The sequence below is a fragment of the Hirundo rustica genome, chromosome 4, assembly GCF_015227805.2.
Source record: "Hirundo rustica isolate bHirRus1 chromosome 4, bHirRus1.pri.v3, whole genome shotgun sequence".
Taxonomy (NCBI): Eukaryota; Metazoa; Chordata; class Aves; order Passeriformes; family Hirundinidae; genus Hirundo; species Hirundo rustica.
The window spans coordinates 54,166,853-54,185,061 of NC_053453.1; the positions used below are offsets into that span (position 1 = coordinate 54,166,853).

Consider the following 18,209-nt stretch of genomic DNA (forward strand, 5'->3'; position numbering starts at 1 on the left):
GGGCTGAATTCGTCTGCCAAGAGAAGTTCCACAGTTCCAGAAGTTTAGCCAACATTAGCACTGGAGGTGTTTCCAATCTCACCATCGTCTGAGCTGCTGTGCTCTGCTGAGCCTTCAGCACACATAGAAAGCCAAGTTTTCTTCCTCTTTATGACACCTGGATACAAAGTGAGTGGGTTTTGTCACACGTCACCCCCAGCTTTTACACTTAAAAGCCAAACTCAAACATTTTAATCAACAGGGTAAATTAACACTATCCTTAGCATCACTCTCCTTCCACTCCTGCACATTTTTCCTTATTAAGTGGCGATTAAGTAGGAACGAAATTTCTGTAAACGTCAGTTGTCCCAAAATAGGTTTTTTCATCCGGTCTGCAAGAGGCCAATCCACGCACACAATCTCACGTTTGTTAGCTGCTGTTTCATAGATTAAACGTCTTTTCTTGTTGATCAGAGTTGAAACTACACAAAGATCAAACATCAAAGAATATATTTTGTTAAGAAAAATTGATTAGTCTGCATTTTGCGACACCGCTGCCGCTTTACGGCAGCCGCGCTCGTCGGTCGCTTTCCCGGGTGGTTGGAGGTTTTCTGCTTTTACGACAGGGCGCTGCCGTCGCGCGGCGCTGACGCCAAAGGGCGCGCCGGGGCTGCGCGCGGCCCTTTCCCCGCCCGCCGCCGCCGCCGCTGGAGCCGCTCCCGGATCCGCCGCTGGATCCGCCGCCATCGGGGCCGCGCCGGGGCCGAGCAGGTGAGGGAGGCGCTGGGACCGCCCCGGAGCCGCTCGCCTGCCGCGCCGGCACCTCCCGCGGGTACCGAGACCCCCGGGCCCCGCCCTGCCGGTTCCGGTGGGGCCGCGTCCCCGCCCCTCCCCGGCGGGAGCGCAGCGCCCACCGGGACCTTTTCTTCCTCCCCGGGCCTGGTTGGCGGAGGCGCCTTCCTTTCGCGGTGGCCTGTGCCGTGGCAAGGTCTCAGGTCTCGGTGCCCTACCGTGCGGCAGCTGAGGGTTTGAGGTGTTTTTGTTTTGGGTTTTTTTTTTCATTTTTTCACCTTCAGAAAATTAAAAAATGGCGAAGTTTGTGGCACCCGTGATCCAGGACAACCCCTCCGGTTGGGGCCCGTGTGCTGTGCCCGAGCAGTTCAAGGACATGCCCTACCAGCCCTTCAGCAAAGGAGATCGCCTGGGCAAGGTACCTGTGCCATGCTGGGCCATGAGCTCGGGGTGCCTTTTGGGCCTCCCCCCACTCCCGCACGCTGCCTCCGGTGTTCGCTTTTGTTACCCTGGCTGCCGCTCTGGCACACTTGGCAGTGCCTCCTAACACACTGAACACCTAGCGGGGCTGGCAGGCAGAGATAGGAGTCAAAAGGTTTAGACCTGGAGCATATGTCAGGGTTTGTTTCTGCTGCTTGGGAGTCCTGCATGCGCAGAGTTAGAGGTGTGGGGGGAAAATGTCGTGTTAATACTTATTTTAATTGTTTGTGCTCGTTCTTAGGTGGCCGATTGGACAGGAGCCACGTATCAGGATAAAAGATACACAAGTACGTGTAGTCTGCTGGCCGTTCCTGGGTTTTATTTTCTTCCAAGCGTTGTTCTGCTTTCATGTCTCACACCCACCCTGTAATTACCTGCACACCTCATCAAGACAGGCAGCTTACTTTAGGAAGCATGCTTTACCCTTGGGAGAGCTCTGTGGGGCTCTCCCTGTCCTCAGGGCTTTGGGGTTTTGTACTGTCTTATTACCCAGGCTTATAAGGGAGGTTTGGAGGGGGAGAAGACATGCAAGTGTAAGGCAGGAATCCCAATTTAGACATCAGACTTAGGTGAAGGGAGTTGGGGAGAGAAAGAGGCAAAGCATCAGGGTATTTTATTAGGACCTTGGTGCTGAGATACTTTGTTTTATTTCAAGACAAGTACTCATCACAGTTTGGCGGCGGAAGCCAATATGCCTATTTCCACGAGGAGGATGAGACCAGCTTCCAGCTGGTGGACACGGCTCGGACACAGAAAACAGCGTACCAGAGGAACCGCATGAGGTTTGCACAGGTAACGTGTTCTTGGAGACAGGATCAGAGGCGCGCTTCGGCAGCACAGGATTCTTTCCCAATTAAAACATCTGTTTTTCTTTCCATCATTTCTGCAGAGGAACCTTCGGAGAGACAAGGACCGTCGAAACATGCTGCAGTTCAGCATGCAGACACTGCCAAAGAGTGCCAAGCAGAAGGAGAGGTGAGGCTGCAGAAACAAGCATACCGAGCTTGGGTTGGAGTGTGTGAACAGTAACAGAATCGTCTGGAGCAAACAGTCAGCAAAGAATTTCAGGATGTTTCGAGTCCAGTGTTCTGCTGGTGTCAGTAGTACTTCAAAGCATGGATTTCAAATGGCTACCTAATAATTTAGGGGAACTTTTTAATGGTATTTAGAAAGTAAAGGTAGCATTCTAAACAGAGAATATCCTTTCTGAAAATTGCATTTCGGTACTTCAGGTAAAACTATATAAAGAGCTGCTCAGAGCAAAGAACAGACTTTTTAATGACTCAGGCATCTTGATCAACAGATGGCTCAACAAATGCTTCAGCGGCTCGGTGCCTGAAAGCACTGCTCCTCTGGTAGTAGTTTGGAAGGGGAGGAACGGTTGTGGCATATAGGAATCAAGAACTTCTCTTCATGGCTTTTCTCACATTTGTCTTTTTAGAGATCGTTTGCGCCTACAAAAGAAGTTTCAGAAGCAGTTTGGAGTGAGGCAGAAATGGGACCAGAAATCACAGGTAAACAAACTGATGAGCACTGTGCCCCCTCTGATGGTTAGGTTTCTCTGGCTGCGGTCACAGGGCAGCTCCTCTTGCACAAATCCTGATGTGTCTCCATTTCTCTCTGTACCGTTCCCGCCTCTGGCCGCACAGCAGAAACCTCGTGACTCCTCTGTTGAAGTTCGCAGCGATTGGGAGGTGAAGGAGGAGATGGATTTCCCTCGGCTGATGAAAATGCGCTATCTGGAGGTGTCAGAGCCACAGGACATGTGAGTTCCTAAAAGAGCCCGTTGCTTGCTCCTTGAAGTGACTGGATTTTTGGAAAGCAGGAGTTCAAGGGCCTCCTGCCTGATCCCAATGTTCTCATTGAGGTGCAAAACCAGGGGGAGGTAATGGAACACCCAGCAGGCCCTGTGTGGTTCATGGGTGGTGTTATCTGCAGGAGGGGTATCCAGATGGTCCTCTTACCTTTGCAGAGAGTGCTGTGGAGCCCTAGAGTACTATGACAAGGCCTTTGACCGCATTACAACAAGGAATGAGAAGCTCCTGAGGAGCATTAAGCGCATCTTCCATACCGTCACCACTACGGATGACCCAGTTATCCGAAAGGTACCAATATTTTTCTAAGGTGGAAGGCAGAGCTAGATTGATGCAGAGTTAGGAACACTGGCCAAGGAAAAACTATAATTCTGAAATGACAAGCAGACCAGTACTTTGGCTGTGTTGGGACAAAAACTTATGTTAGAGACCTGATGCTTGGGACCTTGCTTTTGGAGATGAGGAAGTGTTCTTCTTCCACTCTTCTGACCTGACTGGCAGTAGAATACCATGCATTTACCAACAGAATTAACATTTTGTAGTAGTTTCTGTCTTTCCCCTTGTGTGGGTGTGGGTTGGCCAGGATTGCTGGGTAGGACCTTACACATTGTCTGGCAGTGGATGTGGTACTTACCAGTTCAGCTTTCTCAGTCAGAAGAGCAGAAGAAAACAGTGACCTGGTTTGCTAGTACTTCTTGTCCTGCCTAGGGAAAGGGGTATCTGTTCTTATTGCTGAAACAGTTTTCTCCTCCTGTATTCACAGCTGGCCAAGACACAAGGGAATGTGTTTGCCACAGATGCCATCCTGGCCACACTGATGAGCTGCACTCGCTCTGTCTATTCCTGGGACATCATTGTCCAGAGAGTTGGATCCAAGCTTTTCTTTGACAAGAGGGACAACTCAGATTTTGGTGAGGAAAAGTCCTGAAAGGAATTTCTGTTGAAGTTGCTAAAGGGTCTAATTTTCTTCATGCTTATTTGGGTGTCCACACTGAGCCTCCTGAGCAAGCTGATTACTACAGTACATGTAATAGCTGTGTGGGGAAATTCAGTATTGATCTGCTCTGATATGGGGCTAAAAACTCACTAAAGCTGACATACTTACTCTCCCAAGTATAACCACTTGCATCTTGTTTTCTCCACAGACCTCCTGACGGTGAGTGAAACAGCCAATGAACCACCACAGGAAGAGGGCAACTCCTTTAATTCTCCTCGCAACCTGGCCATGGAAGCTACCTACATCAATCATAACTTCTCCCAGCAGTGTCTGAGAATGGTAAGGTGAAATAGTGATGAATAGTGGGATCTGTGTTTCAGAGAGTCTCAAGAATACACCTCACCAAGGCTGCTTTAATACAACACAGAAGCATTTTAATTTACAGTTGTGTTATATCAGTGGTCTTTCAGTTTTGAAAGAGGTGGGATTATTTCTGGTGAGCAGTGTGACTTTGTTGTAGAAAGGTTTTCACCTTGATTTCACAGAGGAGTCATTCTACTCCTATTGGTGATGCAGATAGGCTTCTTAGTACACTTAATGAAGCCTAAGTGCCAGTACAAGTGCTGCTTATAGTGCTGTGACTAATGTGGGCATGAGGCTTTCATCAGCTGTCTTAATGTTTTGATGTGTCTCTACATAAGGAAAATCAGCTGCTGTTGCTGTAAAAATATTTTTTCAATAGAGGAAAGTTGTCTCCTAACATGCTCTGCTCTTTTCATCTGCAGGGAAAGGAGAAATACAAGTTTCCCAACCCAAACCCCTTTGTGGAGGATGACATGGATAAAAACGAAGTAGCCTCTGTTGCATACAGGTACGTTGGTATTTCTGATGCCCAGGTTTGGCGAGGGGACAGGATGTCAGTGTGATATGGAGGCAAAACAGGTTGGGAGTGTTATTGATAAAAGCTTTATCTTGAGAGGGATTCATGGATGACCTCACAGTGAAGAGAGAGAGGAGGAAAGGATTTTGCTGAATGCTTACATGGATCTGGAAGAGAACAAAGACCAGAAATAATCAGCTGGATTGTTTATTGGCAGATACCGAAGGTGGAAGCTGGGAGACGATATAGATCTCATTGTCCGCTGTGAGCATGATGGTGTGATGACAGGAGCTAATGGAGAAGTGTCATTCATCAACATCAAAACACTGAACGAGTGGGATTCGAGGGTGAGGAAGAACAGGATCCCCAAGCTAGCTCTAACTGCTTCACTGCTACCTGACATGCCAGGTACAGCAGGGAAGATGAGACAAACATCTGGCGGCGTCCCCCGGGTCTTACATTTCCACCAAGGAGTACAACTTTGGTGGACAAGCAGTGCTGAAGGGATTGTCCCCTAAATGTGAGGTAGCTGGCTTGAACCCTCTTGTCCCTGGGTGTTCAACACAATAGCCAATCTGTTCTTACGGTTCTCTTTAGAATTCTTCCCTCCCAAACTACCCTTTCTAACCAGTGCCACAAATGTTAAGCAATCCCAGCTGTTTGTATTTCTCCCTTCCTGGTGCAAAAGCTTTCCCTGTAGGCTGCAGTTCACGTTCCCTGACGAGGTAACGTAGGGTAGACAGCTTCCCTATGCAATGACAAGATGGCTGAAGAGATGACTGCTGCTGGCTTGTCAGGCTGACCCTGGTTCTGATTCTCCTCTCAGTATTGCAATGGGGTGGACTGGCGCCAGAAGCTGGACTCTCAGAGAGGAGCTGTCATTGCCACGGAGCTGAAGAACAACAGCTACAAGTTGGCCCGCTGGACATGCTGTGCGCTGCTGGCTGGATCAGAGTATCTTAAACTAGGGTAAGGGGGTCTGGTTCACACTGGATATCTTACAGGTGCATTTTCCATTATTAAACTTCCTAAGTGTCTGAGTGAAGCATTTACAGAATGAGTAATCCTAAAATCACCCAGTGTTTGAGTGGCCAAGAAAGGAAACTTGTGGTGAGTGCACCAGCCTTGGTGTAAGCTGCTTCCCCTCAGCATCCAGCTGTGACTGACCCCACACATGAGGGACAGGTGGCCTGCGTGGGCTCTCAGCCTCTTTGCTGTGGTCACCAGCAAGGGAAATAAATACAGTGACTGTGGTGCCTGTCAGGAATCTGAGATCCTTAGTGCCCTGTTACTAAGAAATTAGGTGATGGGTGGAGATATGGCCACAGTGTTTTTTAAACTCGGCTTAAAATCAGTTGGGTACTGTAGGTAATGAACTAGAGGCTTTTGCTGAATAATTTCTAGGCGTTCTGCAACCCTCAGTTCCATCCACAGACATGGAACTGATACTTTTCCATCTTTATCATTCCAAACTCCAGCTAATCATGCTATTGCTTAATTTTATCTCTGGGGCTAATTCTTTCTCTTTTGTACTGCTCCATCCAATTTGGGGATTTCCAGGTGCATTACAAATTGACAGGTTGTAGCCAGATCCTCTTAGCTTTCAGTGTTGGAGTATTAGAATTTTTCAGCCCAGAAAACAAAAATAAGATGATCATGCTGCTTTTCTTGCTGATGTTCTGCTGTCTGGGCTTAGTCTCCTGATACCCCTCTGGTTATTTCTTGCCCCACTAGGTACGTATCCCGTTACCACGTGAAGGATTCTGCCCGCCACGTGATCCTGGGCACACAGCAGTTCAAGCCAAATGAATTTGCCAGCCAGATTAATCTGAGCATAGAGAATGCCTGGGGCATCCTGCGATGTGTCATTGACATCTGCATGAAGCTGGATGAGGGGAAGTACCTCATCCTCAAGGACCCCAACAAGCAGGTGATCCGCATCTACAGTTTGCCTGATGGCACCTTCAGCTCTGATGAAGATGAGGAGGATGAGGAGGAAGAAGAAGAAGAGGAAGGTTTGTAGCATACTTGGTGCTTTATGCTTTTAAGTGATGTATTGGTCTGGATGAAAAGGGGTGATGTGTGATGAAGACCAGAGCTAAAAGGCCAGATCTGACCAGTGCAATAGCAGGAGAGGAACAAGGCTGGAGAATGTGTGGTCCCTAGGACAGGACTCTGTTGAAATGGTATGGGTGACATTGGGAGTACTCAGCTGGAAGAAAGAGGAGATTTGGAAATGCAGATGTTGTGTCTCTGTACAGATACTTGAGGTCTGATTTTAGCAGGGGTCGGGGGGAAGGTCCCGGGTCCAGAGCACTGACTGGGAAACCAAAGCCTGCCAAGGAGCCCTTCATTCAGCTGGCCCAAGGTCTGCAGGAGTGGGTTGATGTTAATTTCTGTTGGTACTGGGATGTTTTTTGACTGCAGTTTTGGAAATGGCAGTGACTATAAGGTGACATACTTGAAACCTGTGGTGACAGAGCGCAATTGAGGGAACATGGTGAAGGCTTTTCTGAAGTGGGTCTTGAAGCTGAGCAATTGCTGGCTGGTCAGGATGGGAGTTTTGGAGGATCAGTGGTGCCCAGTGGACAACTGCTGCCTTCCCTTTGCCTGCCTAAAGCCGTCTTTGATTCCTGACGTGAGATCTTGGTGTGCTCTGTTGACAGTGGGAAACCATTTATCCTAGCGGTCTTGCTTCTGTGGTAGGAAATATATCTCCAAGCTTATTTTTAGGCTGTAAGTTTAGCCTGGCTACTCCGGATTTTATTATGGAAATGATAGTTAGGTTGCTGAGTAATTTGTTCAGGAATGTAAATCATGTAATTCCAAAAGTGTGTGTGGTCTTGGATGATGGGCAGGTTTATTGGGAAACTGGGGGGAGGAGAGGAGGCAGTTGGAGGTAAGATAATCTCCCGAAGTGGCAGCCTTGATTTTTTTGTGTTCCTTGTGGCATTTCCTTGACAGCGAGGGTTTAATTTTGGGGTTTGCATGTTTTTCTGTCCCCAACTGCCTTCACTTCAATTACTCTTTTTCAGAGGAAGAGAGCTGAACCCCGCAACCAGCACCGAGGGGCCGCAGTGTCCAGGCAGCCCCGGTCCCGGGGGGGTGGGCTGCGACTGCACCTTCACCCCGGCTGTGCTGCACATCGACCGTAAACCGGGGGAAAGCGGAATAAAGTTGATTTTGCCGAATGCCGGCGTTGCTTGTGCGTGTGTGCCTGGTCGGGGTGCCTGCCCCTTTAAGCGCCGCCCGCCCCCGGGACACGTGGTGCGCGCGCCGCCATGGTGCCGGCGGCGGGAAGCGGCGGTGGCGGTGTCACGTGACGCGGGGAGCGCGCCGCCCGCCTCGCTCGCCCCCGCGGCGGGCGGGAGGCAGCGCCTTGCCCGCTCCGCCCTGCCCTGCCCTGCCCGGGCGGCGCGGGAAGGAGGAGGGAGCGGAGCGGGCAGAGCCCGGAGCGGCGCGGCGGGAGCTCCCTGGTGTAGGTGCGGCCCCGGGCGGGACGGGTCTGCCCGGCCGGCAGCGGCCCCGTGCGTCACGTGCGGCGTTTGGGGGGGGCGGGGGCAGCGGGGACGGGACCGTATTGGCGGGGGAGAGAGAGGGCAGCGCGGGGCACCCCATCTCCCATTGGCTGGGGGCTTGCGCCGCCCGTCCCCATTGGCTGATGGGGCGCGGAGGCTCTCACGACCGGTAGTCCACAGGTGCTGCCCCACCTTGCCACCCCTGTGCTGTGGGCGGGGGTACTGTGCGCCCATTGGCTGGAAGGCCCGGGAGGCCTGCTGTTATTGGCTAGCAGGGAGCGGGGCCCCGCCCCAACACCCCACCCTGTGTGGGGGAGTCATGGTGGCCGGGTTTGGGTGGCGGCGGGCGAGGACTGTGGGGTCGAGGGTCTCCTGTGGGGAGGCTGCAGCCCCTGAGGTGATGCCTCCTGCTCCTCTTCCCTTCAGAGCTGGCTGCGCCGGCCCCGCCATGGCCCCGGTGGTCTGCGGGATGCTCCTGGGACTGGCCCTTTACACCAGCAGCCTGTGCGTGGCGAGTGATGCCACGTTCCTCTACCACGACTACTGCGTCATCGGGGCTGGCCCCGCGGGCTTGCAGGCGGCCTATTTCCTCCAACAAGCTGGCCGGGACTACATTGTCTTCGAGCGGAGCCATGCTCCCGGCAGCTTCTTTGCGCTCTACCCTCGGCACCGCAAACTCATTAGCATCAATAAGCAGTACACGGGCAAGTCCAATAGCGAGTTCAACCTCCGCCATGATTGGAATTCGCTCCTCAGCCACGACCGGCGGCTGCTTTTCCGACACTACTCTCGAGACTTCTTCCCCAACGCTGACACGATGGTGCGTTACCTGGAGGACTTTGCTTCCCTGCTGAAGCTGCGGGTTCAGTACAACACGGCCATCATCCATGTGACACTGGAGAAGAATGAGCAGGCCTGGAACGGCCATTACTTTCTACTGACCGACCAGGACAGGAAGAACTACAAGTGCAGGTAATGGGCGAATCTGGGGCTTGACATGCAGCTCAGAGATTTTGCCCTGTTGAGGCATGAGTATCTCCAAGGTTGGAGATTTCACAGCCTCTTAGAGCCTTAATCGCCATCAGAGCGATTTTTAAGGGATTGCCAGGTGGATGGGTGGAATAACTGCTCCTGGGAAGGCATTGCCTTTCATGTGCAGTGTTTTTTTTCCTTTGGGCAGTTGAGGAGTTTCGGAGGGCAGACACAAATGGGCTGTGATGGCTGTCACTGCAGGGTCTGACATAGGCATGCTTGAAATTACCTTTGTTTTATCGCTAGATAATTGCTGTTTGTGGAAAAAAGTAACTCAGTTGTAACTGAGTAACTCACAGCCAACACGGCCTTTATTACAAACTAGTCAGTGCAGTGACATCTCGATCCCATTTTCTCACATGTGCTCAGGGATGCGTGCCAGACAAATGAAGCCCTTGGCTGGCAGAGCTGGAGCGCAGAGGAAAGTGGGGCTTTTTGTGAGGAGGAGCAAGGACTGTGAGAAATAATCCTCAAGGCTGCTGGTCGCTGAATTCCCCTTCTGCTCTTCCTATTTACATGTGTGTATCCCACTCAGCCACTGAGCTCCGTTCCTGAAAACCTCAAAGTTACTCGTGTGAACATACGGAGTATATTTCTCACCTCTCCTGAGAGCCTTAGCTCTACGACAGCAGGTCGTGCTGGCTGTCACTTGACAGCGTGCTGCTGGCAGGCTCCGAGGGGATAGAAGGCAATCCCGGACACCTACGTACCGCGAGAGAGTTGCTCTCGGGATGCTGTGTAAGCAAGGCTGGGACAGCAGGCAGTGCTGCTTCCCTCAGCCACCTGGTGTTTCCATCTAAGTCACAAAAACTTCCTTAAAAATCAAGTAAAAGCTCTTACGGAGTGATATAAAAAGATCACTGTAGTTTTATTTGGTGTTAACAATTAGTGACGTTGCTAACATGTTTTTATGACTGGGAGCTACATTTCAAAATAGCGAAACTATTTCTTGTCTGTCTTAAAAATGACTTCTGCTCTGCCAAATGTCAACTCAAATTTTAAATCAAAGTCATTTTTATGCAACATATAATCAACCTGTGAAGCTGTATTACGTATACTGCCAATTAGAAGTTGCATTCATGAACAGGCGAGGGAGATGCATATGTACAGCACCCACACTGACTAGTGCTGTATTTAACAATGTTCCTAGTTGTCCTGAAGATAGGGTCATTAGTTGAAGCTAGTTAGAGATTTCTTTTGAAACTATGGCCTGTGCAGCTGGTCTAGTGTCATTGTGGGGGTTACACTGCAGCCACCTTCCACTGTGGGAGGAGGAAGAAGTGAGATGGAGCCCCTTTCCAGAAATTCTTGTTTTCCTAGTGCTATCCCTGTTTTTGCAGCTCTTTGTTGGTTGCTGCTGGGACATGGGTTCCCAATGTGGTAAACTTCCCTGGCTCAGAGTATGTTGAGGGTTACGAGACTGTGTCCATCAACCCGGAGGACTTCACTGGCCAAACCGTGTTGATCTTGGGCCGAGGGAACTCGGCCTTTGAGACAGCGGAGAACATCCTGGGTGTCACGAATTTCATCCACATGGTGAGCCGGTCCCGCGTGCGCCTCTCGTGGGCCACCCACTACGTCGGGGATCTGAGGTAAGAAACCACTTCTGTAGCTGTTTCTAACACAGCCAGAATACAAACAAGGAGAATCACTTCTTTCCCAGGTGACAGGCTGGACTGGTGCCATGGTATTGGGGGCCACAGGGGAAATATGGGGCTAGGTTTATAGCAATCCAGGTTGCAGTTGCTGAGCACAGAAGCTTGGTGAGAGCTTTTTAGGATCTGTGTGAAATAGAAGCATGTCCACTTGGAAACTCTAATCTTTAAAATCTACTGGCTCTCAAGTTATTCCCTTGCTTCCAGTCACAGAGGAAAGTTAGGAGGTTGGCTATGTCCTGCAAGGACAGCGAGGCTCTGTTAACTGTGCTGTTCCTCTGAGCCCTGAGGCTCTGGGGATAACCTTTACACTAAAGAGGAGTTGACACCTGATAAATGATCCCATTTTCAGCAGCTAAGACAGAACCTCCCTTCTTTACATTCTTGTATTTTTCTATAGAGCAATTAACAACGGCCTGCTGGACACCTACCAGCTGAAATCTCTAGATGGGCTTCTGGAGGGTGACCTGGAAGATCTGGCTATTGTTAAGGACAAAAAGGGAAAGCTGCACATCACACTGCGGTTCTACTTGGAGAACAGGAACATCAGCTCAGGCATTGACTCCATCACCCTCCCTCAGGATGAACTGGACAATTTTGCCACCCGTGCACCTTATGACCGTGTCATCCGCTGCCTGGGCTGGAAGTTTGACTTCTCTATCTATAATAGGTGAGGGAGAACCAGGATCTCCATGAAAGAAGGTATTTAGGCTGAAGGGCCTGAGCAGGGAGGAAGAGGAAGAGCAGGTCTTCTCCTGGCAGCATTGTTTAGACCTCTGTGTGCTCTAAGTTGCTTGGCGCTGCACAGTCCTTTGTTTATCCTGCAGGTAAGACTGTGTCCCAGTGGGAGTGTGTGTCACTGCCCATGAGTGATGGGCTCTAAGGCTGCACAGATGGCAGCAGTGAGACCTGAGTGACACAGAAAAGTGTGTATCTTTAGAACTTAACATCCTGACCTGCCAGATCACATGGACAAGGCTAGCAACGTTTGGGGTTTTTTGAAATGAGGATGATAAAGCCGTAAAAAGGTTTTGTCTGGGGGCAAAAACAAATTCCCTGAGGATGCAACCTTCATTCCACCTTGGTAAATCCTGCAGTAGAAATGATACTGCTATCTTCGCTGTCTTCCAAAATTTATTGTTAGTGGCTCAGCTGATAATTAAATCTTGTCCAGGGCTGTCTTGAGATGAATACCGTTTTCTTCCAAAAATCCTCATTTTAGTAGTAAACACCACTGAAGGAAGTGGCAGTATGAAACAGAATCTTGCAGTGGCTGCAATATAATGTGTATCATTACCCTTTTTGTTTTTCTACTCCCTTCCTTCCTGATAGCCTGCTATTCTCTTTTGCATATCAGATCCCTGAGAATGATGCCAGGAAAAGGGAATATTAAGAAGTATCCTCAAATCAAACCCAGCTATGAGTCTAGAGGCACTCGGGGGCTCTTTGTTCTTGGCACTGCTAGCCATTCAGTTGACTTCAGGAAATCTGCTGGGGGCTTCATCCACGGATTCCGGTATACAAGTGAGTACTGGGGTGTACAGAGAGGGCAGAGGTGGAAATTGTTCCGCCCTTCAAAGGAACAAACCATAGATTACTGTGGAAAAGAGGTTGCCCTTAGTCTTGTTCTGGCAATAAAAAGGACAAAACACAGTCAAGCTGCAGCTGCATCATCTGAAGTGGGGAAGAAGTGACTTGGGGTCATATATGAAGTTTGTGGTTGTCTGTCTTTGTTTTGTCTTGTGTCTCTCTTGCCTGCTGTCTGTTATTTATGTAACACAATAGATTTCTTCCTGCCAGACGCTCTGCCTCGTGACAGGCTGTGGGTGAGAGGTCTGTGGAGTTAAAACCCAGTAGCTGTGGGCAGTAGAGAGAATTTCCTTCTTTATGTGTGTATACCCATCCTTATTAAAGGACTGCCGAGTAGTAATGAAATATCTCCAAGGACACCCCCACCCCCTCCCCCACCGCTTAGCATCACATCAGCTTTCAGAGGGCATCTCCACTGCAGTTACCAGTGATTGGGGTGGGAGATCCTGAGCACAGAGGAGCTGTAAAGGTTGTTTATTGAGTCCTGCTGCAGTGCAGAGATTGGATTTCTTAAAGCATAAGCTTGGGTTTGTTAAATAAGCTGACTTTTTTTCTCTCCATGTCTTAGCTCGTGCAGTCCATCGCCTATTGGAAAACCGTCACCACGGTGTCCCCTGGCCATCCACAGTCTACCCTATTACACAGCTGACCAATTCCATCATCAAGAGGGTGAATGAGGCCTCAGGCCTCTACCAGATGTTCAGTGTCCTGGCTGACATCATACTGCTGAGAGAGTGAGTGAGTAATTATTCCCAGTGCTGCACTCCATAATTTCATTTCTGTTTCTTTACCATTGTTTCCCGTGGTGCCACCACACATACTGTGCTGTTCCTGCCTAAGGACGTTACCATCACATAGGCAGCCACCCCAAAACTGTAGCACTGCTGCAACTGGTGCCCAATTGTGCAGACTATTTCTCCCTCTTAAAGAGCTGAAATGGTCCAGACCTTCCCTCTAGGCTCAGAGGTGTAGTGCCCTTTTTACTGACCCCAGGGGGGAACTTTCCTTGAGCAGTGCAACTGTAGAGAGAATCCCATAATCCCATGAAAACAATGGTGTCTGTAACAGTGTCTGCCGCCTTTATAAGCTCTGCATCAAGTCTATCCCGGATCTGTAATGACCAATCAAAGTTGCTATCTGATGACTTTTTGGTTTTAGCCTTGACTAGCTGAGGGTGGGTTGGATTCCAGCTGGCCTTCTCTTGTGGAAAATTCTGATGGTGTTTGCAATTCCCAGGAATGCCACAGCATTTGAATACCTGGAAGAGTACCCTATTGGAGTCCTGGCCGAGCTGGAAATGCAGACAGGAAGAAAGGCTGGCAACGGGCTCTTTGTCATCATCATGGAGTATGGGAGGAATTTCTCTGGGGCCGACAAGGATGTCTTCTACTACAACCGTGCTGTGGGAGAGGCGCAGCATGCCTGGCAGTCCAACTTTTTACACCCTGTTATTTACTATTACAAACACCTCCCAACAGGTAAGCTTTCCTGCTAATTATGTGATACAACCAAAATGAAGAGGGATAAGGATAAATCAGGGCCAAAGTGGGGGTAGTACCTGAAAGCACTATTCCCCTTTCCTGTGAGATACCCCCTACCACTGAGCTGAAAAGGAAGGTGAGAGTTGTCGCTAGAGGACACGAAGAGAAATGATACTCACACTCACTGACTCCAAGGCAAGAAGGCTAACTTTATTATGATAACCTCACATATATAGATTCTGGACAATGACCAGGGATTGGAGAACAAGGTTACCACCTCTCCATCCCACTGGCCAGGCTAGAAGTCAATCAGTTGACCCTCATCAGAAAGGAATGTGAAAAACAACTCTTGTTTATGTTATAAGCATGAGAAAACTCGACTACGGAATATAAACATTCAGAAGGCTAACAGACTGTAGCAACAGAGAGCTGGCAAGAAAGTTCCATCGTTAAGACCGATATAGGGGGTTGTACCAGAGACCTTACATTTGAAAACAGGAACAAACAGGCATGCTGGAAATTTCCCCATGCCCAAAAAGAGGAACAGTTCTTCCCTTTTGCTGACACCCTGTGGGTGTTTTGCAGAGCCTGACAGATGAGGCTGGGCTGTTGTTGTTTGGCCATCTTGCTGCCAAGAGAAAGCTGCTCTCTGGCAGGCCCTGGTCTGAGAGGTCACACACACATAGAGGCAGCCAAAGGCAAGGGTTTGAAGAGGAGTGTTCTATCCAGCAGCAAACAGGCTCAGAGTAGCCTTCCTTGGGAAATGAGTGTGTTGAAATCCTCATCTCCAGAAATCTAGGGTCAGGGTCCAGCTTGCCTTGCACAGAAATAAGCATGATGGGTAGCAGCATTAAACGCAGCTTAGTCCATCTGGCAGTAGCTGCCCAGGGGGAACAGGAGTGAAATGACAGGAATGCTACAGGCAGGGATAGAAGACAGCTGTGCAATAGCAAGGCTGTTGAGGACAGAGCTAGCAGAGGGGATTGCAAATGAAAGTAACGGATTAGAAGGTCAGGACAAAAGCGGAAACAGTTGTCACAGCTGCCTTCCATTCCCCAAGCTCTTTTTAATGCCATTTTGTTTCTAAGAGACTCCCTTAATGTTCTCTTGGCAGAGCGTGAGATGAGACTCCATCACCCAGACTGGCCTCTGCCCCGACCAGATGCCATCCATCACATTGTGGAGGACTTTCTGACTGACTGGACAGCCCCGAATGCTCACATCCTGCCGCTGAGGCGGTTTTTGGAGAACTGCCTCAGCACCGACCTGCGCAATTTCTTTGCAGGTAATTTGTGCACAGGGTCGAAGTGGCAGGAAGAGGAGGAATGTGAGGAACAAGTGCCAGGAGTGATCTCTGCAAATAGCTGAGATTTTCCTGTGGTGAGCTGCTTGTCTCACTGTCAGTCACACCTCCTCAATGCACTCACCAGATGGTACAAAGTTGTTCTGTCTGTGGTATTCCCAAAGAGTCCTTGCTCTTGTTCACAATTAGAAAAAGACTGGCCCAGGCATGCCAGGATTTAGAGAAAGGCATATAATGTTTAGTTCAATCGTTTATCTAGCTGCAGCTTTCCTTTCTTCTTCATTATCTGAACACTTCTTTGTGCCATTGTGTACTAGATTTCATGTACTGGTGATTGGGTTGCTTTCCCATGGGAAATGGAAGTGCTGTGATGTAAGAGGTAAAGAGCCTCTGCTGCCTCCCTTCCTGGTCTTAAGACTGGTGTGGGACCCTCCTGCAGGAAACCCATGTGGCACGCAGAGGGAAGCCATCTTGTGTCACAAAGAAGATCCCAGATGGATGCAAGCTCCTTTTTCTCTTTGTGCAGACTGGGGATCCCTCTCTGCATCTCGTCAGCTCTGCAGAATTAAGTCAATTACTGTGCTGCCACCCGGGGCAAGGTACCGGATGGGAAACTCCAGCCATCTTCTCTCATCCTCTCTGCCTTTTGGTTTGAACGAGTCCCTGATAGTTGATGGGAGTATTTCCCTACAGGGTATCTTTGCTGACTCTAATTTTTGATCCTTTCCTCTGCAGAGTCCTGTTTCCTGTTTGCCTTCACCCATCAAAAGCTGCCTCCCTCCTGCCAGCAAGGGTACGTGAGAATGCAGGGACTAGTGGGGAGCCAGGAGCTCCGGCACCATGCGGTACAGGCTGGGCTGCTCCAGAATTACACTCACACAGACTTTTCAGATGACAAACCTCCTGACAGCCATGATGGGTCACAGGAGCAGTTGATGAGAGATCATGAAATACCAGTTCGTCCTCTGCAGCATCTTGTTAATGCCAAGGATGAGCTTTAACCTTTCTTGCTCCACACTGAAATCCATAGGTGCTCTTGTGACAGTACTGTAACAGAGATCCACAGCAGGATTCTGCCCTTTTCAGTGTCCCTTTTCCATCCCCATACTTTCCACTGATTGTGAGTTGCCAAAGACCTGCTCAGATCTTGCTGTTACAAAGAGGACCAACATGCTCTGAAGGATTGAGTGAGGGATCAAAATCCAGTGATGCTGAGCTTCCCATGTTGTCCTTGCAGAGTTCAGAGTTGCCTAAAGATGGTGTTTGTGTTTATCTCACTGACCAATATCTGCAGTGACAGAGAGGCCACAGAAGTGAGTGCAGGAATGCCTGGGAAACTTCAGATGTCATGTCCCCCTTCGGAGGTGACCTGCTCACACCCTGTGGCAGCCCCATGCCAGTTCTCTGGTCCCTGGATGCCGTACGCTGTGTATACTTGAAGATTTGTTTCTGCATTGAATGCTGAAGTGGTACTTCAGGCAAACTTCCTGGTAGTTTTCCTGCATTTGCTTGGGCTGTAGCTCGAGTGGGGAAAGATGATTTTTTTTTTTTTTAGTTACTGTATAGGTCAGATAATTTATAATTTTCCGGAGAACACTACAAGGGACTTTTTCCTTCGTGACAGATGAGTAGCTTGCTTGGAATGCCTGGGACACAGAGACTGAGTTTGGCTCTGCTGTCCTCAAGTTTTTTCTTCTTCCACCAAGCAGCCTCGAAGATTAGCCTGTCTTTTATAAAGCATGACCAATATTTCTCCTATTTGCACTATGTCCTATCAAGAAAGATTGATGTTGTTGAAATGCTCCGTAGAATGCCTCTGTGTTATTCCACTCCAGTCACCTCGAGATCCTAGAGGGGCTGACAGGGAGGCTGTCTGCACTTTACTGCTCCCTCTGTGAGCCACTTGCCCTTGCCTGTCACCTCCCTGTGGACTCCTTCCATGGGCCTGAAGTTGCAAAGGAAGAGCACTTTTGAGCTTGACCTCATGACGTCCCTGTGATTTGTAGGAAATAGAGGGATGAAAGTGAACAGGCTTTTATCTCCGTACGTTTTCCAACCCTTTAGCTTATTAAAAAATATGCTCTATTGCTTCCAAACTGAGGGGGGCTGTACCTTACATGTACCTAAAGCTCTCCCAATCCTTTGAATTCAGCTGCTGTTTCAGTAAAACTCCAGTTCCTTGGAGAGGCTGGAGAGAAGAGGTCAAGGAAGAGATGGTGAGTTCTTCGTCTCTTTGAGAATACTGGGCTGTGCTGCTGCTGCTGGAAGATAGTGCCTGCTCACATACAGTTGGAGAGGGTGGTGTGGGCCATGTTGATTTGTGGTCACCCCGACTGTAGGGCTGCAAGTTGGTCCTGAGGCCCTGCCCGGGTGGGTGCGTTGTGGAACACAGTTAATTGCTGTCTGGGGCATTGTAGAGCTGTGTGTTTCCAGGAAAGCTTAAAGAAGCAGGTGAAGCACGCGGCCCTTTGCCTAGCCTCAGGCTGAAGAGAGCGGCTAGCCGGAGAGCCCGGGACCGGGAATAACCCCAGGGCCGCCGGGCCTGCGCCACGTGCGGAAGACGCGCCACGACTCCGGCTGAGCCTATTGAAAGCTCCGCTGCCAATCAGCAACCAGGGTCTGTCCCTCGTGACATCCCCACCATCCTTCTCCAGGGGCGGAGCGAAATGGCCTAAAGGAAAGGCACAGCAGCCAATCAGAGGTGCCCGGCCCTTGGTTCGGCTGCCAATCGGCTGGGAGGGCGGGCGG

General features: G+C 49.7%; 2 protein-coding genes across 6 annotated transcripts; both read left to right on the forward strand.

The window, feature by feature from the left end:
* The first annotated feature begins 660 nt into the window (after positions 1 to 660).
* On the forward strand, positions 661 to 8,073 carry EIF3D (eukaryotic translation initiation factor 3 subunit D). Of its 2 annotated transcripts, none has more exons than XM_040062666.2 (15): positions 661 to 750; positions 1,056 to 1,189; positions 1,493 to 1,538; positions 1,907 to 2,043; positions 2,141 to 2,226; positions 2,693 to 2,765; positions 2,901 to 3,016; positions 3,224 to 3,356; positions 3,829 to 3,976; positions 4,211 to 4,341; positions 4,788 to 4,873; positions 5,100 to 5,229; positions 5,709 to 5,851; positions 6,617 to 6,897; positions 7,918 to 8,073. In XM_040062666.2, the coding sequence occupies exons 2-15, from the start codon at positions 1,067 to 1,069 to the stop codon at positions 7,929 to 7,931; spliced, it is 1,647 nt and encodes a 548-aa protein (XP_039918600.1). In that variant the 5' UTR covers positions 661 to 750; positions 1,056 to 1,066; the 3' UTR covers positions 7,932 to 8,073. The 2 variants fall into 2 exon arrangements, with proteins under 2 accessions (XP_039918600.1, XP_039918601.1); XM_040062667.2 differs by having other exon boundaries at positions 2,904 to 3,016.
* Positions 8,074 to 8,281: 208 nt separating this feature from the next.
* FOXRED2 (FAD dependent oxidoreductase domain containing 2) lies at positions 8,282 to 18,103 on the forward strand. 4 transcript variants are annotated; one of them, XM_040061525.2, is made up of 9 exons: positions 8,282 to 8,364; positions 8,827 to 9,372; positions 10,773 to 11,024; positions 11,488 to 11,757; positions 12,445 to 12,611; positions 13,246 to 13,411; positions 13,914 to 14,155; positions 15,273 to 15,443; positions 16,197 to 17,876. In XM_040061525.2, exons 2-9 carry the CDS (start codon positions 8,849 to 8,851, stop codon positions 16,460 to 16,462), a joined length of 2,058 nt encoding a protein of 685 aa, XP_039917459.1. In that variant the 5' UTR covers positions 8,282 to 8,364; positions 8,827 to 8,848; the 3' UTR covers positions 16,463 to 17,876. The 4 variants fall into 4 exon arrangements, with proteins under 4 accessions (XP_039917459.1, XP_039917460.1, XP_039917461.1 ...); XM_040061526.2 differs by lacking the exon at positions 8,282 to 8,364 and adding an exon at positions 8,514 to 8,580; XM_040061527.2 differs by lacking the exon at positions 8,282 to 8,364 and adding an exon at positions 17,895 to 18,103 and having other exon boundaries at positions 8,689 to 9,372; positions 16,197 to 16,254.
* The last annotated feature ends 106 nt before the right edge of the window (positions 18,104 to 18,209 follow it).